Below are 24,499 nucleotides of genomic sequence, written 5' to 3'. Positions count from 1 at the left end.
TTGAGGTAGGGGAGAGAAAATGTCGGAGACCCATGACCAGTTAGTGTAGACACTTCTGAGCTAGAGGGCAGCTCCCTATGTTCCTAAGTTATTTTTCATTACGTTTGATTTTATTTATATTTAACCCCGTTTTGAAGAACAACACTAAAGGTGATAGTCAGCTAAGTCATATTCAGAGTAAACCCATTGAAATGAAGGGAACTGGGTTACTTAGTTATTTCAGTGCGTTTACTCAGAGTATGATTTATGCCGGATATCATGGTATGTAATTAAATACCTTGAAAATTTACAGAGCTATTGGACTGTGAGGAATTCCCAAGATGTTCTGAATGCTGCATCAGCATTGTGCTGGTGAGCACAACTGCATGTAACAATAGTTCCTCATGCATACTTAGATCTGAACCATTATACTATAATGTATTCAGTAATAATGCATGGAACTTAAGAGAAGCATATGTCATATTTGGCAGCAAATTCACTCTCATAGTGCAAGTAACTCTGTTTGCAGGGTGATGACCCACATCTACCAACATATCCTGGCCTTGATATTTGCTGTCAAGGAGATCAATGAAAACCCACACATTTTACCTAATGTCACCCTAGGTTTCCATATCTATAATAGCTATTTCACTGCAAAATGGACCTATCATGCCTCACTGGAACTCTTCTCCACACTGGGCAAATTAACCCCCAACTACAAATGTAATAGACAGAACAATCCAGGAGCAGTCATTGGGGGACCTGTCTCTGAAGTCTGTCACCACGTGGGAGATATCCCAAGCATCTATAAGATTCCACAGGTAAGATGTATGAATGCAGTAGGAAAGGTTAACAAGGCATTTGCTCATCCATTTACATGTAAACAGTTTCCTTTCAGAAGTTTTATTTGCAATGTTTTGTCATGTGAGGCTTCCAGAAGTCAGAGTATTAAAAAACTCCTTCTGCATCAAGCCAGGAGCCTATCTAATCCTGCATTCTGTTCTCAAAATGGCCAATCAAATGCCTTTGGGAAGTCCACAAGCAGGACATAAGCACAACATCATTCTCCACACTTCACAGCAACTGGTATCCAGTATCTAATTCAATATCCTGTGTGATTGTGCATAAGATTCCACAGATAAGATGCATGCACTTTGATTGCTAAAACCTTTAACATTTCAAGGTATGACCTTGCATAACATCAGACATATAAAATAGATAATTGAAAATGAGATATTTCATGCAACACTGTCAAATAAATAACAAATTCCAACATATAGTAAAAAAGATTACCTAACTCCAAATGATCAGCAAATATATTGCTTTCAGTCAACTTGTGTCCAGTCAAGGTTGCAAGTGTTCAAAAAATAAAATAGAACATTAAGAATAACAAGGAACAATATCCAAAGGATCTTAAGCGGAATTCCAATGTAATTATTGAATCCTGTAACACAATAATTAAATTACGGTAGCCTGTAAAGGTACAGCAGTAAACCGAAGGTGAGAAAGCCAATAATAGATGAAAATTTTGAAACTGCCCTCCTCTGCATAGTGGAAGTAAATCATATTATTTATATGGTTTGCAGGATGAAATAACTGTATTATATAAGTAACATCTTGTTATAAATTTGTCAAAGCAAAAAACAATATCATGGGAAAATACTGCACTTATTTTGTTTGGAAGCTAGACTGCTATGAACAATTTCTATATCTTACTGTAATGAGGACTTCTGGAATTTCTGTTGCTCATCATGTTATTAAGAATTTTTTTTTTAATCTCCTGCTTTATCTTCTGTAGTGTCTTAGAATATTTAATCCAATGTCTCCTCCTATTTTCTTAGTGATCAAGGAGGTCAGTTAACTCTTTGTTAGTTTGTAGAAGGATTTTCTTTTCTTTTTCATACTCGGTACCATAGCTTCCTTTTTGTTTTTCTCTAGATGGTTTTCAATACTGTCAAAGGCTTTTTCTCAAATGCAGAGTGTGGATTTTGTACTTTGTCATTAACTGCTTCCTTCATTGCTGTTGCAGAAGTGACCTCTCTGTCTTCAAATTTCTCTGCGTTGATGGTCAGTGTGTTCATTGTTCTTACTCTATTTCTCTGCATAAAATTACAGCAAATCAGGAAGAGGAGACACATAGTTATTTTTTTCTGATGCATCTGTTTGCAAGAACAAATAAATCCTTAGAATCAGAAGTTCTGTTTAGTTTGATCAAATCAGTTATAAAGACAGGGGTCAGAGCTGCTTAGCTAAAAGCTAGTAGTACTCAATTTAAATTAAGGGGGAGATCAAAGGAGAAGGAATTCCTTCTCCATCAGACAGCTTGTTATACATCGTCTATGTCTGACACATCGATCCTGATCGATCAGTCAATCACAGGGTTGATCTGGGTCGATGGCAGCCCCAAGGCAGCTGGAGCACAGCATGCTCCTCAACAACCAGAAAGACAACGGCTCCAAAGCTGGGCTTGAAAGAGCTCTGCAGCCCAGCTGGTTTGAGAAGAGACAGAGAGAGTGAGAGGTCCTGGGGGGGAGCGGAGAGAGGTGAGAAGGAGCCGGGTCTCTGATGAGGGAAGGAGGGATCAGGACCAGCAACAGCATCACCTGCACAGAGATGGAGGGAGGCAGGAGGAGAAGATAGGCTCTCTTTAAAAAAAATATTTTTATGGAGTTTTACATTATTGTTTTTTCCATAATCACATCATGGCAAATAATAACTAATTAAATTCCCTGCATCCCCCCACCAGACTTCCCTCAACTTCCCTTTCTGGTTTATTACATTTAAACTTGTCTGCAATACTTTATTGCTTTTTGAAGCCTAAGATTTTGGGGTGAAGGAGGTCTACCCTCAGTTTCCCATCACTGCTCTCATTAATCACCATTTTATTACATCTGTCAAGAGCTCATGACAGATGCAACCAACCTGCTATGGCTTCTCCCCGGAAGTCCAGGACCTGGCTCCAATTCCAACCTGATTGCTTCCTGCCAACCACCATGCACTCCTCAAAATAGATCTTAAACAGCTGGAAGGAAAGTGCTAATATAAAAATGAAAATGTTAAAGTGTCATCTAAAGTATCATTCACACTCTGTGGCCTGGTGGAGCAGCAACCAGTAACGGCAGGGTCAGATGGGGTGCTTACCTAACCTCCCTGAACTGATGTCATTACAGTGCTTCAGATGGGGAGGCAGGAGTGTCAGAGAAGTCAACCTGATACAAATGCAATAGTGGGACTGTCATATTGACATCAACAGTGTATTTGCACTACAAAGACCTCACTTCTGCATCACCACTCCTACATGCCACAGAATCTCTGAACACACCTGACTGGTCTTTTTCTCCTCACACAACTTTTAAAATTTCCATTAGATCATATACGGCTCTCCGGCAGTGATAGATAAGAAAACCCAAGCTGCTTTCTATCACCAAATGTTCCCAAATTTGGAGCATCAATATGAGGCAATTGTCCGGATACTGCTATATTTTAAGTGGACATGGATTGGAGTAATTTCTGGGCAGGATGACAATGGAGAGAGATTTGAACAAAATGTGATCCACAAGTTTGCCCAGAGAGGTATCTGCTTTGATTTCATAGCGAGAATTCCCAAAATGTCTTTTACCAGTGATATTGAGAAGATGGTGGAAGAAGGATTTGCAATGAAAGAAAGCATTATGAGGAGCACTGTCAATGCATTGGTCATGCATGGTGAAATGGAAACCATGCTCATCCTGAGGGCATTCTCCCATGTTTTAGCACATGAGCTTCCCTCAACAAAGAGAAATGATAAAGTTTGGATTATGACAGCCCAGATGGAGTTCACTTCCTTTACTTTACAAAGAGATTGGGACCTAGGCTTCCTACATGGTGCTATATCCTTTGCTGTTCACTCCAGTGAGGTTGTAGGATTCCAGAAATTTCTTCTGTTGAGAAACCCTTCTTCAGAGAAAGAAGATGGCTTCCTTAGGGTTTTCTGGGAGCAGGCATTTGGGTGTCACTTCCCCAACTCTATGGTAGACCTACAGGATAAAGACATCTGCAGTGGAGAAGAGAAGTTGGAAAATCTTCCTGCGTCTGTTTTTGAAATGAGCATGAGTGGCCACAGCTACTGTGTCTACACAGCTGCCTTTGCAGTAGCACATGCATTGCAGGCCATGCATTCATCTAGATACAAAGGCAGAGTGATAGTAAATGGAGGAGTAAAACTTCAGAATCAAGAGTTGTGGAAGGTAATGTCCTGAATACACTAAGAACAAAGGAAGGATCCTGCTGGCTCAGTCCAAGGGTTTCCTATATCAGACAATCAGACAGCTTGGGGAAGCCATCAAGCAGAACATTCTGGCAATAGTCTTCTCCCACTTCTCCCACTCCCTATATCAACGATTACCAGGCATAAAGTTTTTCAAGAGTTTTGGAATGAAGTGGGAATGATCCACAGCCTTTGACATATCCATTGATTGTTTTTTCTTTATCCCCGCTTTCTTTAGCTTAACCACTTTGTTAAGAGAATAGTATTTAATAACACTGTTGGGGAAAAGGTTTCCTTCAATGAAAATGGAGAGCTAGAGGCTGGATTTGATATTATAAACTGGATCACATTTCCAAATCAATCCTTTCAGAGAATCAAAGTTGGAAAGATAGACTCCATGGCTCCCCAAGAAGAAGTGTTGAGGATTTGGGAAGAAGACTTTGTGTGGCCCAGCAGTTTTAACCAGGTGAGGTCCATTCATATTTTGCACCATATCTATTACTTCCAGAGTTATTCACAGTTCCCAGTGTTGATATACAAGCTTGCAAAAGAGAAAACCTTCTCTTCTTTCATTTATGGACAGGTGCAGCCCCTTTCTGTTTGTAATGATGAATGCCCTTTGGGTTACCATAAAGCAAAGAAGGAAGGGGAGCCATTTTGCTGCTATGATTGCATTCTGTGTCCACAAGGGAAGTTTTCCAACCAAACAGGTAACACATATCATGCCTAGAGCCTATCAAATGTACTTTCACTCAGGTATTATGACATTCATTTTCATTATGTTGAGATAATAGTTGAGAATTCAGTGATAAATGTGGTTCTTGATATGAGGTAAAGTCTGATAAAGTTAACCATAGCAGTCCCAAGTCATTGAGGTTGTTATCTGCACCAAAAAGGAAAGAAAAAACCATCACCCTTTCAGAAGAAGATATCATGTTTGTTTGAAGGAGAAACTGAAGATTGCAGAGTTACGAAAAAGAACTTTTTGGAGACAGCTAGTGGTGTATTGATCCTTCCCTTTTATTAGTATTATTTTTTAATACTTTATTGACAATCTTATACAACAAATATAGTCGAAACAAAATAAAAAAATCCTTCCAGTAGCACCTTAGAGACCAACTAAGTTTGCTATTGGTATGATCTTTCGTGTGCATGCACATTTCTTCAGATACTGAATTTTTTAACAAACAATAAACTTAATTTATATTTCTACTGTCTCTTGTTTTCTTCTCTATTTATTAACATAGATTTAAAAAACCACCACATAATTGGACTTCCTATCATTTTCCGATGTATATTTTCTGATTGTGAATATACCTAACATTATTAGCTTATCCTGTTTCCTTTCTAATACATTCTTAGAACAGTACTTAACCTTTGACTTATTTCATTTATATTTCATTAATCCAGGATCAATCAAATGCTGCTATAGACTTTATACCACTGTTGTAATTTCATAAATATCTCTTATATTTTCCCCATTTTTGCGCGAATGCTTGCTTTGTGTTGTCTCTCAAGCTGTTAGTCACTTGCGCCATTTCTACATATTCCTGTAACTTGTTTTGCCAATCCATTATAGTTGGAGAATTTTCTCCTTTCCAGTTCATTGCTATCAATGTTTGGGCTGCTGCTGTTTCATATAAAAATATTTCTCTTACATTTATCGGAATGTCATTGCCTATGATACTTAGTAAAAAGGCCTCTGGCTTTTTTAGAAAGGTTAACCCAATTTTTTTTCTCACTTTGTCATAAACAAGACACCAAGTAGATGTTTACAAATTTGTACTCTATATTAAAAGAAGTGGTTGGAATAATGTGTGGGTGGGAGCAAAACTAAATATAGAATTTTTCACTTCTCTGACTATGAAACACAGTACTCACCAGTTTATACCTATCAAATGACACTTTTTGACAGAAAAACAACGTATTCCACAATTATTTTTAGAGATCAATTGATTAGTTATTTCTAGTCAATGAAAATCTGGCATATATACAAGTAAAGAGCAAGTAAAATTCTCAAGAATTTTCATGTTAAGTGATAACACATAAACTGAGTTTCACCCAAAACTCTTGCATTGAGGAGTGTGAGGGGAGAAGGGAGCAAATCATCACTGAATGTGGCTGAATCTTGGTTATAGGAAAAGGAAACAGAAGAATCTTTTGGATTATGCCTTTCAACTCATATTTAATATTTTGTCATTATTTTGGATTATTTTAGTAGAAAACAAATTGTTCTGAAATGCATAGAAGCTAGAATTTATTCATTTTTCAGATATGGATGAATGCCTTCAGTGCCCACAAGATCATTACCCAAACATGGAACAGGATTCGTGTATTCCAAAGGACATCAGTTTCTTGTCTTATGGAGAAGCTTTGGGGATCACTTTGACTGCTTTTGCTCTTTCCCTTTCTTTCATCACAGCTTTGGTGCTTTGGGTCTTCATTAAGCACAGGGACACTCCTATAGTCAAAGCCAACAACCGGAACCTCACCTACACTCTCCTCACCTCCCTCTTTCTCGCCTTCCTTTGTGCTTTGCTATTTATCGGTCGACCTGATAAAGTGACGTGTCTCCTTCGACAAACAGCATTTGGCATGATCTTTTCAGTGGCAGTTTCTTGTGTGTTGGCCAAGACAGTCATTGTGATCCTTGCTTTCAGGGTCACCAAACCAGGTTCCAGGATGAGGAAATGGGTGGGGAAACAGCAGGCCACCTCCATTGTTCTTTCCTGCTTCCTGATTCAAGCCATTCTTTGTAGTGTTTGGCTGGCTACGTCTCCCCCATTCCCAGATTTGGATATGCACTCTGTGACTAAAGAAATTGTTCTGGAATGTAATGAAGGCTCAGTCACCATGTTCTACAGTGTCTTGGGCTTTATGGGCTTGCTGGCCATTGCCAGCTTCACTATAGCCTTCTTAGCCAGGAAGTTACCTGACAGTTTTAATGAAGCCAAGTTCATCACCTTCAGCATGCTGGTTTTTTGCAGTGTGTGGCTTTCATTTGTTCCAACCTATCTGAGCACAAGAGGAAAATATATGGTGGCTGTGGAGATCTTCTCTATCTTAGCTTCCAGCGCTGGTTTACTAGGCTGTATATTTTCCCCAAAATGTTATATTATTCTGATGAGGCCTCAGCTGAATAGTAGGGAGCAACTAAGAAGAAAGGATTGACAAATCTAACATTCTGTAGCCCATATCCATCTTAAGTTAGTTGTGATAAAGGAACGTGGTATTTCCAACCATTTTGGTATTATCCCATTCAATTGATAGCCATCATGTCATAGTTTAATCAGAAATGAGAACTATGTAACTTTTGCATTTTTCTTCCCTCAATAAAATGTAAATATAATGCAAATGGAGGAAAAGATACATTCAATGTTCCTTGGCCACCTCAAAAATAAGCATTAAAAAAATACTCACACAGCAGCTGAGGATTACTGCATAACCTCCCCCTCCCTTTAGATAATTTTTGAATGCAATTTATTTTCTTAAGACAGAATGCTTGAATAATTTGCATAATTAATTTTTGGAACAAAACTAACACCTTCCTTCAGTCTTCTCCTGCAAATTGGGGTCATAGCCACATTACACACCCTTTAGAGGTTTATTTTAATTGCTTTTAATCTCAGTTAACAATGTAAACATGCAAAATGATGTCATTATTTCAGCGAAAGGGAATACAGAGCTTCAGAAATGGTTAAGGTAAATATCAGCTGGTGCTTATAGTAATGTTTCAAAGTGTTGTTGTTTAGTCGTTTAGTCGTGTCCGACTCTTCGTGACCCTGTGGACCAGAGCACGCCAGGCACTCCTGTCTTCCACTGCCTCCCGCAGTTTGGTCAGACTCATGTTTGTAGCTTCGAGAACACTGTCCAACCATCTCATCCTCTGTCGTCCCCTTCTCCTTGTGCCCTCCATCTTTCCCAACATCAGAGTCTTTTCCAGGGAGTCTTCTCTTCTCATGAGGTGGCCAAAGTATTGGAGTCTCAGCTTCAGGATCTGTCCTTCCAGTGAGCACTCAGGGCTGATTTCCTGAAGAATGGATAGGTTTGATCTTCTTGCAGTCCATGGGACTCTCAAGAGTCTCCTCCAGCACCAGAATTCAAAAGCATCAATTCTTTGGCGATCAGCCTTCTTTATGGTCCACCTCTCACTTCCATACATCACTACTGGGAAAACCATAGCTTTAACTATGCAGACCTTTGTTGGCAAGGTGATGTCTCTGTTTCAAAGTAGGCAGACAATTAAAGCCGTCCTATTTTTAAAACACTTTCTCAGGTCTTCACTGAGGCTGAACCAAACAGCAAACTATTTCAAATTTGATCCCAAAGTTGTTCAACTATTTCCTCTCCAAAACTTTCTTCCACTTTAATTGTGTTGTGACGAGGAGAGGAGGAGCCCATTGTGTGAGAATTTTGTATATTTGAGAAATAACGTCCTTACCTAGAGGCTTGGACCTTTCAAGAAGTTGTTCAAAACTATTTAGGTTACATAGTGCCTGAGCTCATATACTTGTTTGGTTTAGAACATGCACGACCTGGTATATCTATAGCCAGCTACAGGCTATGTCATTCAATATAAAGTTAATTTCTGAAATAGTAAGAGGTTTGTGATTATTTTCTTTAAAAATCAGTTAATTTGTAGAGCCCCATTTGAGTGTGCTGACGCTGAGTTTCAACTTCTTGTATTTTATGAATTAAGTTGCTATTTACTATATGTTTCTCTTTTAAAATTCCATTTCTATCATTTATGAGTGTTTTCCCTAAGAAAACTGGAAGCAGATTGTAAGGGTCAAGTTTCCAAGATTTTATTCCAATCCTTGGGAAAAATCTGTGTGCCAATATCTCGTTCCTATATCTTTTCAAGAGGTCCCATAAATCTCTAAATTGCCACTCAGCAATATAGTGTACATTTTAGAACATGGGTAGGCAAACTAAGGCCCGGGGGCCAGATGCGGCCCAATCACCATCTAAATCCAGCCCATGGATGGTTCAGGAATCAGTGTGTTTTTACATGAGTAGAATGTGTCCTTTTATTTAAAATGCATCTCTTGTGGAGCCTGCCTGGTGTTTTTACATGAGTAGTATGTGTGCTTTCATTGTGGGGCATAGGAATTTGTTCATTTCCCCACCCCCCCAAAAAATTATAGTCCAGCCCCCCACAAGGTCTGAGGGACAGTGGACCGGCCCTCTCCTGAAAAAGTTTGCTGACACCTGCTTTAGAAATTAATCATGTTCTCTCTCTACCCCTTTGGTTTAAGATATTTTTAAATTGTGTTAATGACCTTAGAGCTTCTGGTTTTATATGTTTGTTAATAATAAAACTAGGAATTGAAATAAGAAAAAATCAGTTTGTGTTATGGTTTGGGGCAAAATTCCTTTGATCAACAGATGCACGTTGATTGAAATTCCTATTTCATAAGGTAACCAATTTTATTCCCTCTATATGATGTTGGACTACAACTTCCATGACCCCTGACTTAATGACCATGCTGCTTAGGGTTGGTGGAAGTTATCAGATTCAGTATGCCTCTGGATGCATCATCCTTCCTGCTCTGAAAAAAGAAAGCCCCAAAGGTGTATCCCCATATATTTCCCCTCCAGTACAGCACCCTGGGGTGCACCTTGCCTCTGGGCAGCTCAGTATGAAGAGAGCTCTGGCAACCCCTGCTTGCTCTCGCTCTCCCCTTGCTTTTGTGATCACTGACCTCCCTGAGACAAGAGGCAACAACAACAACAGGTTGATAATGATGCAAAGGGAAGCACCAAAGGGGGTTGGAGCAGTCCCCATGGCATAGGTCCCCTGCCTTTCATTATCTTGCTGGATCCTAAACCTTCATACAATGCGAAGGTCAGAGAGAAAATAAAAACAGCCTGCAGCCCATCTCCATAATTAATTCCAATGGGTTTTCAGTAGGAAGCTGAAGATACTTCACACTTATGTGCTGAAGGAAGAAATCACTAGGCACAAGGCTGCCAAGATCCTGACACAAGCCATCTTTTGGAAGCAGCACAGAGATCACTGACCTCCATCATTGGTGCACGTTTGGGCAGAAAAAATGGCACAGGTCTCACTGCATAGTTACTGGTAGTTTGACAATCAGCTTTACTGTTCAGTATCCTGCTTTGGAAAGTGAAGTGAAGCATGAAGGTAAAGTCCTGTTCAGCCATTTGGAATTGAGATTGGTGTGCATGGGAGGGAGGGAGGGAGGGAGGGAGGGAGGTCCATCCCTATCATTAGGCGTAGTGACAATGGGCCGCAGATGCTGGGGAGCTAGCAACAGTGGTGAGGTGCTGGAGAACAGCTGTGTGTCTTGTGCCCCCTTGCATTTCTGTCCCATCACTAATGTCAAAATCAGATTCAACCACTGGTCTAGTTGATTTCAGTACATGGCAGTACACTTAATTAAAGAATTTGTCACTTTTTCATATATAAAAGTTCTTAAATAGTTTATATAAAATAATACTAAACATTCCGATAGAAATACGTATACAATTTACCAGACTGATCTTTAGCTGATTGAAATTTGATGTTTAAGAGTCCTGAACCGTGGTGGAGGAAGGGGGGCAGTGTCCTCCATGTTTTCTTCTGTTTTGAAAAGGGGAAATGCAAGGGGACTGTGAGGTCGCTTGGAGCAGCAGTGCAATAAATTCAGGGTGGGCAGGGGAAGGGGAGCCAGGGAAAGAACTGAAGGTTTCAGCTGCAGTGGAAAAATATTGTCAAACAGCAAGTCTGCATTTCACTGATCAGTAGGTCTGCCCATCAAGAAATAACAGAGTGGGAGAAATATGATCCATTAGTTTCTCAAAGGCAGTCAATATTCAGCTTAACAGACATGGTGCCAGGGCTCGCCACCACATTTTGTACTTTGCTGCATCTCTCCTGGAAAAAAAATCATGCAGATGCCCGAGTTCTTACATGGTCAGACTACTGCTGATCCCAGGTTATTATCATCCAGACTTTGAAATTTTCCATATATGCAAGAGCAAGAACCTTTTTTCTGATCTACGGAGAGTGAGGGAAAGATCAGTCTTCTCCTTTTGGTTTCATCTTCGTAAGAGAGAATCTTGCCAGTTAAAGGAGAAAGAACATTCTCTCAAGTCAGTGGGCACGACCACGATGCGTACAGCCTTTGCCTCCTGTGGCTGAGTGGGAGACTGAGACTGGAGTCACAGGGCGGTGTTCTCTGAACAAGTTCTCTCCTTCAGTGGACAGCCAGATGCCGCCTTTCATTTAAGGACCAAGGCACACTGGTTTGAGGGGGGGAAAGGGGTGCCCAGGTGATTTCTGTAGCCCAACTGGTTTGAGGGGAGAGAGAGAGAGAGAGAGAGAGAGAGAGAGATGGTTGGGGGAAGAGGAGGGAGGCGAGAAGGAGCAAAGTGGGATCAGGACCAGTAACAGCATTGCCTGCACGGCTTTCATTGGGGGGGGGGGGTTGGCTCTCTTTGACAGATTTCAATTTCGGGGGGGGGGGCAAAGAAATTCCACACCGGGTACCACCTAACCTTGCTGTGCCTCTGGTCCCGGGGAAAGGCTAATTGTTCAAAATATGTTGGGCCTTAGTGACATATAGACATACAATGGTACCTCGGGTTACATACACTTCAGGTTACAGACTCCGCTAACCCAGAAATAGTACCTCAGGTTAAGAACTTTGCTTCAGGATAAGAACAGAAATCGTGCTCCGGCAGCGTGGCAGCAGTGGGAGGCCCCTTAAGCTAAAGCGGTGCTTCAGGTTAAGAACAGTTTCAGGTTAAGAACAGACCTCCAGAACAAATTAAGTTCTTAATCCAAGGTATCATTATATAGATAGATATAAATAGTGCTTTTTCTGGGGGTACACATGGGGTACACATTACTGGCACCTTCCCTCCCCCCATGTTAAAAGTGTATCTACTGTAATATCTTCATGGTGAGTACCGGCACCTTTTTAATTTTTTTAAGCTCTGGATATAAATCTCAGTGTTCTAGCAACCTCACCCCTCTCAGTTCCCAAAGAATGCTACAGTTTCTCATTGTCACTGCTTTCCCTGCCATTTTTTTCTGCCAGTAGGAGACCAACATGGGGAAGGAAAACATCACCTCGGTCACTGAGATCGTCTTGATTGGACTCACCAACCACCGAAAGACGCAGATTCTGCTCTTTGTGATCATCCTCATCATCTACTCCCTCACTCTTATGGGGAACTTGGTGATCATCTCGCTGGTGTGGACCGACTTGAGGCTCCACACGCCCATGTACTTTTTCCTCACCAACCTCTCCTGCCTGGAGATCTGCCACATCACCTGCACTTTGCCCCCGATGCTGGCAAATCTCATGAGCCAGAATGGGACCATCTCTTTCACATGCTGTGTGATCCAGATGCATGCCATTGGCTGCCTGGGTGGCACCGAATGCATTCTCCTGGGTGTCATGGCTTATGACCGCTACTTGGCTATCTCCCACCCACTGCTATATACCATCCTCATGGGCAGGTGGCGCCAGGTGCAGCTGGCCTCAGCCTCCTGGGCTGGTGGCATCATTGTCTCTACAACCAACATCATCTGCGGCCTCCGCCTCCCGTATTGTGGCCCCAACCGCGTCAACCATTTCATCTGTGAGCTGCCGATTGTGTTGAAGCTGGCATGCGCCGACATCCACTCCACAGAGATGATTGTTTTTGGAACGTCTGCGGTGGTGATCCTGACCTCTCTAGCTGTCATTCTGGCCTCCTACGGGCTCATTTTGTTCTCTGTGCTGAAGATGCATTCAACCACTGGACTGCGCAAGGCCCTCTCCACGTGTGTGTCCCACCTGGCGGTCGTCACCCTGTTTTACAGCACGATAATTGCCGCGTACGTGAAACCCCCATCAGTCACAGACCCCGACAGCGACAAGAAACTCGCTGTCTTTTACATCGTGGTCACCCCTCTTCTCAACCCAATCATCTACACCCTGCGCAACAAGGATATCCATGCAGCAGCAGCAAAAGTCCTGCGCAGAAGGGGCTTGGAATAAGATGCTGACGTCTCGTGTCATTAGTCCAGGTGTTGTCCAGTTTCTGCCAGTTCCCCTTAATGAATGCTGTGCCAGAAAGGCTAATGCGTTTTGTATTTGCATATCAAGTCTCTGCTCAGCCCTGAAGCCTAGTCAGAAGACTTAGGTTTTGAGCAGTCTCCCTTACTCTTTTGTTCCCACAGAAGCAAATCACAAGCCTTATTTGTATCTTCAAAAGGTTGTGTGGGGGCATACAGGGTATCAGGGTCATAGCTCAGTGGCAGAGCATGTGCTATTCATTCCAAAAGCCCCAGGTTCAAACCCTGGCATCTCCAGGTTGCATTAGGAAGGACTCCTGCCCGAATCCCTAAAGCGCCAATGGCAATACATCATCAGCAATATTGATCTTAGTGGACTAATGGCTTGACTCAATACAGAGGAATAGTGGAGGGGGGGAGGTGCATGATTTTGAGGGGGAGTGAACCAGACACCCCAACGCAGGGATCCCCATCCTGCCCTGCCTACCACTGGGCGTCTCTGGGCCCCAGATCCCAGCTTTGCCTTGCCACCGCATCCCTGGCCTCCTCGCTGAATGGCTGCCTGGCAAGCGTCAAGGGGATTCACCTGCCAAGGGCTGATTCGACTGGCCAAGCTCCCTGCAGTGCGGGTGGGCACACATCCAGTGTGGATCCACATGGCACTGGTGGTGGGTCTGTAACCTAAAGCATCTGTAACCCAAGGTACCACTGTACACTTTAGAACATAGGTAGGCAAACAAAGGTCCGGGGGCCGGATCCAGCCCAATCACCTCCTAAATCCAGACTACAGACAGTTCGGGAATCAGCATGTTTTACATGAGTAGAATGTGTTCTTTCATTTAAAATGCATCTCTTATGGGGCCTGCCTGGTTTAGGAAATTTTTTTATTGTGTTAACGATTTTGGAGCTTATAGATTTTTTTATGTTTGTTGATAATAAAACTAGGAATTGAAAGAAGAAAAAATCAGTTTGTGTTATGGTTTGGGGGAAAATTCCTTTGATCAACAGATGCACGTTGATTGAAATTCCTATTTCATACGGTAACCAATTTTATTCCCTGTACATGATGTTGGACTACAACTTCCATGACCCCTGACTTAATGACCATTAGGAACATTAGGAAGAACTTCCTGACAGTAAGAGCTGTTCGACAGCGGGATTTGCTGCCAAGGAGTGTGGTGGAGCCTCCTTCTTTGGAGGTCTTTAAGCAGAGGCTTGACAACCATATGTCAGGAGTGCTCTGATGGTGTTTCCTGCTTGGCAGGGGGTTGGACTCGGTGGCCCTTGTGGTCTCTTCCAACTCTATGATTCTATGATTCTATGACCATGCTGCTTAGGGTTGGTGGAAGTTATCAGATTCTGTATGCCTCTGAATGCATCATCCTTCCTGCTCTGAAAAAAGAAAGCCCCAAAGGTGTATCCCCATATATTTCCCCTCCAGTACAGCACCCTGGGGTGCACCTTGCCTCTGGGCAGCTCAGGATGAAGAGAGCTCTGGCAACCCCTGCTTGCTCTCGCTCTCCCCTTGCTTTTGTGATCACTGACCTCCCTGAGACAAGAGGCAACAACAACAACAGGTTGATAATGATGCAAAGGGAAGCACCAAAGGGGGTTGGAGCAGTCCCCATGGCATAGGTCCCCTGCCTTTCATTATCTTGCTGGATCCTAAACCTTCATACAATACGAAGGTCAGAGAGAAAATAAAAACAGCCTGCAGCCCATCTCCATAATTAATTCCAATGGGTTTTCAGTAGGAAGCTGAAGATACTTCACACTTCTGTGCTGAAGGAAGAAACCACTAGGCACAAGGCTGCCAAGATCCTGACACAAGCCATCTTTTGGAAGCAGCAAAGAGATCACTGCCCTCCATCATTGGTGCACGTTTGGGCAGAAAAAATGGCACAGGTCTCACTGCATAGTTACTGGTAGTTTGACAATCAGCTTTACTGTTCAGTATCCTGGCTTAGAAAGTGAAGTGGAGCCCACTTTCTTGAGGAGGAAGATCAGAGAGAAGCATGAAGGTAAATTCCTGTTCAGTCATTTGGAATTGAGATTGGTGTGCATGGGTGGGAGGGAGGGAGGTCCATCCCTATCATTAGATGGAGTGACAATGGGCCACAGATGCTGGGGAGCAAGCAACAGTGGTGAGGTGCTGGAGAACAGCTGTGTGTCTTGTGCCCCCTTGCATTTCTGTCCCATCACTAATGTCAAAATCAGATTCAACCACTGGTCTAGTTGATTTCAGTACATGGCAGAAAAGAGACACCATCATGTTCTTTGCCTTAGGCAGCAAAACGTCTTGGTCCAGACATACCAGAGGAATAGAAGAGCACATCTCGTTGTTTTAGCAGAAATTAATTAATTACTATGCCTCTTGTTTAAGTTGCTAATACTGTGGGCCTTTTGCTCAAGGAAAGTTCACCCATTTCAAATCAATTTATAGATTGGGTATTAGAATTTGTATGGGTTTAGGGTTGCCCCAATCCCAGAGAACGGAGGACAGAAAAGCGGGAAGGAACCAATCCTATGTAAAGGAAGGGGGGGGAGTCTCTAAGTGCCTAGGAGTTCACTGGAGCTTTCTCCATCTTTGTGACTGCAGGACCATCCTCATGGTCCTCCCAGTAGTCTTGGCAATATTTTATAATGTGCAAAAAATGTCTTTTTTAAAAAAGGAAAATCATTTGTCTTGCACATAACCATCTGACATGGTACAATGCAGGGCAGCTTTAACTTCTTCACTTAGCAGGTTGTAAAAACTGCTCAACGGGCAACCTGTGAGCTAGCTGGGATTAACTGCTAGGGGGTGAGGAGATGCTGGAAAAAGTTGCAGTAACATACAGATACCACATATTAAATTTATTTAATGTCACTTAATTAAAGTATATGGCACACACACACACACACACACATTCTTAAGTAGTTTATATAAAATAATACTAAACATCCGTATAGAAATACCGATAGAATTTACCAGACTGATCTTTAGCTTATTGAAATTTGATGTTCATGAGTGTCCCTGAGAAAGGAAAACTGTTCAAAATATGTGGGGCTTTAGTGACAGAGATAGTGATAGACATAGAGATATATATACAGTGCTTTTTTAGGGGTACTCTCATTTTGACTCAAGAAAATCACCGTTTTATAGTTGAAATCAGGAAAAATAAATACAGTAAATGGAGAAAAGTACAAAGATTCACAAAATGTTTAGAAGTATGCATACCCCTGTCGTCCCCCCCCCCAAAAACACTGGATCTATAGCTAATATAAACAGTGTTTTTACTGGTGGTATACATGGGGTGCATAGTACTGACACCTTCCTCCCCTCAAAATGTTAAAAGTGCACTTACTGTAATATTTTCATGGCGAGTAAAAAGGTAAAGGGACCACTGACTATTAAGTCCAGTTGTGGACAACTCTGGGGCTGTGGCGCTTTACTTTCCGAGGAAGCCGATGTTTGTCCGCAGACAGTTTTTCTAGGTCATGTGGCCAGCATGACTAAGCTGCTTCTGGTGAAACCAGAGCAGCACACAGAAATGCCGTTTACCTTCCTGCCGGAGTGGTACCTATTTATCTACTTGCACTTTGGCGTGCTTTTGAACTGCTGGGTTGGCAGGAGCTGGGACTGAGAAACAGGAGCTCACCTCATTTAGACCACAGTGCCACCCACCTTCCTCTTTCTTGGTGGGTACCGGCACCTTTTAATTTTTTTTTTAATTTTTAAAGCACTGGATATAAATCTTTCTGTTCCAGAAATCTCACACCTCTCAGTTCCCAAAGAATGTTGCAGTCTCTCACTGCTGCTTTGCTTTGCTTTGCTTTGCTTTGCTTTGCTTTGCTTTGCTTTGCTTTGCTTCCCTTCCCCTTCCCCTTCCCCTTCCCCTTCCCCTTCCCCTTCCCCTTCCCCTTCCCCTTCCCCTTCCCCTTCCCCTTCCCTATTGCTAAAATGAGTTGTCGTTTTCCTGCCAGTAGGAGGCCAATGCAGGGATGGAAAACATCACCTCAGTCACTGAGATCGTCTTGATTGGACTCACCAACCACCGAAAGACGCAGATTCTGCTCTTTGTGATCATCCTCATCATCTACTCCCTCACTCTTATGGGGAACTTGGTGATCATCTCGCTGGTGTGGACCGACTTGAGGCTCCACACGCCCATGTACTTCTTCTTGGCCAACCTCTCCTGCCTGGAGATCTGCCACATCACCTGCACGTTGCCCCCAATGCTGGCAAACCTCCTGAGCCAGAATGGGACTGTCTCTTTCACACGCTGTGTGGTCCAGATGCATGCCATTGCGTGCATGGGCGGCACCGAGTGCATTCTCCTGGGTGTCATGGCTTATGACCGCTACTTGGCTATCTCCCACCCACTGCTATATACCATCCTCATGGGCAGGTGGCGCCAGGTGCAGCTGGCCTCAGCCTCCTGGGCTGGTGGCATCATTGTCTCTACAACAAACGTCATCTGCGCCCTCCGCCTCCCATATTGCGGCCCCAACCGCGTCAACCATTTCATCTGTGAGCTGCCGATCGTGATGAAGCTGGCATGCGCCGACATCCATTCCACAGAGATGATTGTTTTTGGGACGTCTGCGGTGGTGATCCTGACCTCTCTGGCTGTCATTCTGGCTTCCTACGGGCTCATTTTGTTCTCTGTGCTGAAGATGCACTCAACCACTGGACTGCGCAAGGCCCTCTCCACGTGTGTGTCCCACCTGGCGGTCGTCACCCTGTTTTACAGCACGGTCATTGCTGCGTATGTGAAACCCCCGTCAGTCACAGACCCCGACAGCGACAAGAAACTCGCTGTCTTTTACATCGTGGTCACCCCTCTTCTCAACCCAATCATCTACACCCTGCGCAACAAGGATATCCATGCAGCAGCAGCAAAAGTCCTGCGCAGAAGGGGCTTGGAATAAGATGCTAACGTCTTGTGTTATTAGTCTGGGTGTTGCCCAGTTTCTGCCAGTTCCCCTTAATGAATGCTGTGCCAGAAGGCCTAATGTGCTTTGTATTTGCGTATCAAGTCTCCGCTCAGCCCTGAAGCCTAGTCAGAGGTCTTAGGTTTTGAGCAGTATCCCTTACTCTTTCGTTCTCACAAAAGCAAACCACAAGCCCTATTTGTATCTTCAAAACATCATGTGTGGGCTGTGGGAATGTTCAGGGTGGCAGGATAGGATATATTATTAATATCCTTCCTAACTTGCGCTAGCAAGTTCCTTTACTTAGCAGAGTGCATTCCTCTTTACACAGCAGAAAACTAGTTGCAAACTCATGTGAGTTTCTTAAGACAATATGCAATTCAATCTGGCTTGTCCAGATTGAAAGGTGTTTGAACATTTTCCTGGTAAGGTAAAGGTAAAGGGACCCTTGACCATTAGGTCCAGTCGTGGCCAACTCTGGGGTTGCGGCGCTCATCTCACTTTATTGGCTGAGGGAGCCGGCGTACAGCTTCCGGGTCATGTGGCCAGCATGACTAAGCCGCTTCTGGCGAACCAGAGAAGTGCACGGAAACGCCGTTTACCTTCCCGCCGGAGTGGTACCTATTTATCTACTTGCACTTTGATGTGCTTTCAAACTTCTAGGTTGGCAGGAGCAGGGATCGAGCAACAGGAGCTCACCCCATCATGGGGATTCGAACCGCCGACCTTCTGATCGGCAAGTCCTAGGCTCTGTGGTTTAACCCACAGCGCCACCCGCGTCCTGCGGTAAGACCCCCTTGAATTCCTCCTAAAAGAATGAAGACGACAGTGTCTTTATTCATAAGCAATAAAAGAAAGCTTGCTCACGATCAGGCAGAGCACAGTGTGATCCCTGAAGGCAGGCTTTAGGTTTAAAGTTACAAACGTATAAAAACAGTTTTACCCCATGAGGGAGATTTACCTAGTGACTGCAGGCTAGCAGTCCAGCAGTTCAAAGGACAAAAGGAAGATGGAAAAGACACAGAGTGGCAGCATGCCTTGTCCTTTTACCAGGTCTGGAAAGGTCACGCCTACCCACTAGTCACCTGCCAAGGGCTGATTTGCCTGGCCAGGCTCCCCACAGTGTGGGCGGGCAGACATCCAGTGTGGATCCACGTGACTCTGGTGGCGAGGGCTGGGCTGGAGCAGTGGACTCTGTGAACGCTTCGTGCCCTTCCCTCACTCGGTGCTAGGTCTGGGCTAGCATGATGGGTTCTGTTCATCCTCTGTGCTGCACCCCACCATGGCACTATCCATGTTTAGGATAACCTCCATTTTTTGACATGATTTTTGAGTCAAAAAACCTTGTCTAATACACCGAAAAATACGGTATTTAGACTTTTTTTTCATAATGATGACATACCTATAGTTTTCAGCTCAATTTAAAACGATTTGAGAAACATTTTTGCATAAGATTATACCTTGTTGCTTGCTTTCATGCAAAAGAGTAACTTCTAGAACACAGTTCCCTAGAACAAGTTATTAGTGGAAATCGGCAGTTTGACATTCAGCGTGGATTTTAGCCATATGTATTGTTGTAGGCTTAATGATCTCTTCACTGTATGAAAGCCTAGGGAGAGCATTCTCTATCCAAACCTTTCCAGTTACGTAGCTAGCTTGGTGTTAACATTTTTTAGTTTAGAAAAAGACCAAGATCTAATGTGTTTTTAAGGTGTTGAAATTAAACATTAGTGCTTATTTTGGAAATGCATTGAGTGCTCTATTCCTGTTCAGATGAGATTGGATTTCATCAGTCCTCAAGCTAATTTCTACCATTCAGCCACAACTGTATTATACCAACACATACCGTAATATATAAATATATATATATATAACCCTGTACTCATTATTCGTCTGTCAGTTGTTGTTTTTCTTGGATTGAACTGTACTAGAATTCAATGTGACATTAAAAAAATGCAAATTTTCTATTTAAAAGAAAAAACATATACAGTCAAAACACAATTTCATATTTTCTCTTATTTTTTCGACTTCCCACCCCTTGCTGTTTCTCCCCTTCTGCTGCACCCCATCTATCAAATCATAACCACAATATTATAATCTAATTATTTCTGCTGCTCATAGCTCAAATCCTGCTCTCCAGTTCATCATACTGCAATATTTATTTAAACAGTCTAAAAAAGGCATCCGTTCTTCCATAAAACACGATTAATTTTGCTGTTAATTTTGCCGGTTCTGGATAGTCCATTACTGCATCTTACTTATCCATTCTTCTTTTGTTGGAACGTCTTCTTCCTTCCATTTCTGTACGCAGAGAAGCCTAGCTGTTGTTGTTTAATATTTATGGGGAGACTTCTGCTCCTTTAATCCCTGACAGAAATGCTTTGAACTTTTTTTGATATACTCATTTTAAACATCTTTTAAAAAAAAATCTTATCACACACACACACACACACACACAAAAGGTTGCCCAATAAGGAATGCATCTCCACCCACCAGGGTTCTCTTCACCCTCCACACATCCCAGCATGCAACCACTACTTGCTGGGCAGCAGATGCCACCCCTCAGTATTAGGGGGACTTGCCCCTTGCTCAAATATATTGAGGGGGCTGAAGCCCCTTCCACCCCCGATAGTTGGTGCCCCAGTTCCTTGGGGGGGGGAGCCCTCCTCCCCCACACAGTACACATATGCACCGAGTCCCAGCCTGCAAAACCAATAGCGATTTCAATTTATACTTGATTCCACACATCAATGCATTGTCTTCATTTGCAATTTGTTCCCACTTTGCACCATGGGCAGGTGGCTCTCCAGGTGTTGCGTGTCGAGACCCCGAAACCAGCCCTCCTTTGAAGAATAACCCACACAAGGACACAGATATTAAGTTGATGTTATTGGGCAAAATTTGGCCACAGCTTTATTGAGTGATTACAGAATGTGAGCGGTATTGGCTTAGGCATTGTTTGGACCCAACTATATCTGACTCCTGCCCAATGCGCACAGAGTCCAGTAAGGGTAAACCACTGGAAGGGGGAGCCCTGTCGATGCATACCAACTCGAGCTCCCCTGGGTGTTCCCGTCAGGATTGTGTCATGGCTGTAGCCCCACCCCAGGCTTTGGACAAGATCCACATCCCTGGATTTCTTTAACAGAATACCCTTAAGCTTGGAGGGGCAGGTGATGGCCATACCTCCCCTCCCCCATTATATGGTCAAACAATGCCTAACCGCCACCCTAACAAATTTGTGACGATTGCTATGAGGTAGGCAAAAACCAAATGGCTTGTGCCAATTTGCCAAGTGGAAAAATTCCTACCAGGCCCCTCAACAGCAACCAACCAAGGTCCATAGCAAGGGCAATGACTAAAACTGCAAAATAGGGAGGGAAGGAGGGAGATTGAGGAAGCGAGCCAAGAGGAAGCCCCTGGCTCGCACCTCAGCTTAAATGGTCCTGGCCACGCCCCCACCACCAGGATTGGCTGGCTGGCCACTGACGTGGCCGGGATCCCCGGGCAATGCGGGACTTCGTCCCTGCCCCCAGAGGAGAGTGGGTGGCCACGCGCTCCACCACAACTCCTCCCCATGTTGAAGTGGAGTAGATCTGTCAGACTTGGTTACTGCAAAGTTTAAAAGAGGTAAAGGAATGAGTCTCATTGCACTCAATTAAACGTAACTCAGAGTAGACATGTACAGGACTGCCATGCAAGCGACAGAATTTAATGACCAGATTTGAATGGACGCTCTATGTATTAAAGGGGCATATCAACTGTGTTTGCAGGCCTGCGTAGTGTTTGGGAAGATGTGCCACGGGATTCTCCTCATCCCAGCAATCTTTTGTTTGAAAGTTCAACGACTCTTTTCCTCTGTGGTGTGACAATCCTGTTGCTCTTGGGATACCCAAATAACATAACAAAACAACAAACTCTTAATGAAGCAGAGGAAAGCCCCAAAGGGATTGGAAGAGTCCTTGAGTGATAAAACACACAGCCTTTATTATCTTGCCTTTATTACTATATCCACAAACCTTTGGGAATCTGGGGAGCAAAAACCTGACAATTAAACCATGCGGTGACTGTGGCCTTAAAAGGCTTTGCAGATTGGAAGTGGTATTGTTGTCAGGAGAAAACGCTGTAGCACTAGGGCTTTTTTCATAGCAGTTGAACCAGAGAACCGGAATGATGGCTCTTCACTGCTTTGGCAAGTATAGTTTTATCTTTGTTTATGACAGAATGGTGTACTATGCAGGAAGTCAGAGAATCCAGTAGCCCTTGAGTGTCCAGCACTCAAATAAAAAAAAATCACTACTTGGGGGAAACCACTGATCAGAGGAAGAACAGAGTTTTTGCACGTATGAAGTCTGTGACATCCCCATTTAAGGGACCACAGGTTAGAAGCCATAGAAGGTCATCTGCCCAAGACTGGAGAACAGTGATAGAGTTTGTCTCCATGCAAAGCAAGCATCTCACAATGTGGCTTGTTTACTATTGGGAAGTACAGTAAGATTGTGGAGCAGTGCTTTCGAAACTGTGTCATGACATGCTAGCGTGTCAGCTGTAGTGTGTAGGTGTTTGCGCAAACCCACCTCCTGGGGCTGGAATGGGGTTAGGTTAACCTCCATTTTGCTAGTAAAGCTGAATCACTGTGTTGTGAGATGATGCATGTGTAAAAAGTGTGTCACCAACATGAAAAGTTTGGAAAGCTCTGTTGTGGAGGAATGGGCTCATCTTGTTTTTGTTTTTGTTTAGCTCTTATTCTTTCAGACTGGTGGAACCTGGACTGGTACCTAGGGTTGCCACCTTTGGTCGGGCAAAAGATGGGAAACGTGGAGGGGGGAATTGGGCTGACTAAAGATTACTTTACCTGGTGCAGAATGTAATGACTTCAAAGCAATCCATTACAAAGGGTTGTTTCCAATACTGGTCATACTCATAGAGTAGACCCAATGAAATTTATGAATCTAAGTTAGCCATGAACATTAATTTCCTCACCTGGTTTAGCTGTCCAGTCGAAGCCATTCCTGGGATGTGGCTGCTATCGAATGACAGCTTCTAGGAGCCACAGGTGAGAACTGAGTGCCCAAGAGAAGAGTGACTAGTGGGGTGCCACAGGGTTCTGTCTTGGGCCCAGTCTTATTCAACATCTTTATCAACGACTTGGATGATGGACTCAAGGGCATCCTGATCAAATTTGCAGATGACACCAAACTGGGAGGGGTGGCTAACACCCCAGAGGACAGGATCACACTTCAAAACGACCTTGACAGATTAGAGAACTGGGCCAAAACAAACAAGATGAACTTTAACAGGGAGAAATGTAAAGTATTGCACTTGGGGGGAAAAAATGAGAGGCACAAATACAAGATGGGTGACACCTGGCTTGAGAGCAGTACATGTGAAAAGGATCTAGGAGTCTTGGTTGACCACAAACTTGACATGAGCCAACAGTGTGACGCGGCAGCTAAAAAGGCCAATGCAATTCTGGGCTGCATCAATAGGAGTATAGTATCTAGATCAAGGGAAGTAATAGTGCCACTGTATTCTGCTCTGGTCAGACCTCACCTGGAGTACTGTGTCCAGTTCTGGGCACCACAGTTCAAGAAGGACACTGACAAACTGGAACGTGTCCAGAGGAGGGCAACCAAAATGGTCAAAGGCCTGGAAACGATGCCTTATGAGGAACGGCTAAGGGAGCTGGGCATGTTTAGCCTGGAGAAGAGGAGGTTAAGGGGTGATATGATAGCCATGTTCAAATATATAAAAGGATGTCACATAGAGGAGGGAGAAAGGTTGTTTTCTGCTGCTCCAGAGAAGCGGACATGGAGCAATGGATCCAAACTACAAGAAAGAAGATTCCACCTAAACATTAGGAAGAACTTCCTGACAGTAAGAGCTGTTCGACAGTGGAATTTGCTGCCAAGGAGTGTGGTGGAGTCTCCTTCTTTGGAGGTCTTTAAGCAGAGGCTTGACAACCATATGTCAGGAGTGCTCTGATGGTGTTTCCTGCTTGGCAGGGGGTTGGACTCGATGGCCCTTGTGGTCTCTTCCAACTCAATGATTCTATGATTCTATGATTCTAAGAAGGTACCCATCATATCCCGCCCCTAACACCCCACCCCAGAATTATAAAGTGATACTAATAGACATAATTCAAGACACTAAATGTTAACTTGCAGTAATGGAGCACTGGAAAATGAAGTCTTCTATAGGAACCAAATTCTCTCTCGCTTATCTTCATAGATTGCTTTGGGATTCATTGTGCCCTTTCAGGAACCAAAGAGTAACTTTTCATTGTTAAGGCTGTCTCCAAGAAAATCAGACTGTCTCCAGCGGCGGCACATTGTCTCTGCAGC

General features: G+C 43.5%; 2 protein-coding genes across 2 annotated transcripts; both read left to right on the top strand.

Annotated features, from left to right (window-relative positions):
* Window positions 1-12,285: 12,285 nt before the first annotated feature.
* Window positions 12,286-13,221, top strand: LOC310747326 (olfactory receptor 2J2-like; the record flags this gene model as incomplete). Its single annotated transcript, XM_083581692.1, has 1 exon — window positions 12,286-13,221. One exon carries the CDS (start codon window positions 12,286-12,288, stop codon window positions 13,219-13,221), a length of 936 nt encoding a protein of 311 aa, XP_083437818.1.
* A 4,001-nt stretch (window positions 13,222-17,222) lies between these two features.
* On the top strand, window positions 17,223-18,152 carry LOC310747325 (olfactory receptor 2D2-like; the record flags this gene model as incomplete). Its single annotated transcript, XM_083581691.1, has 1 exon — window positions 17,223-18,152. One exon carries the CDS (start codon window positions 17,223-17,225, stop codon window positions 18,150-18,152), a length of 930 nt encoding a protein of 309 aa, XP_083437817.1.
* Window positions 18,153-24,499: the final 6,347 nt, after the last annotated feature.

This window comes from Podarcis filfolensis, assembly GCF_964270895.1.
Source record: "Podarcis filfolensis genome assembly, chromosome: 13".
NCBI classification, from domain to species: Eukaryota; Metazoa; Chordata; class Lepidosauria; order Squamata; family Lacertidae; genus Podarcis; species Podarcis filfolensis.
Note: the sequence above shows the minus strand (reverse complement) of the source record. Positions and strands in the feature narration are given on the sequence as shown.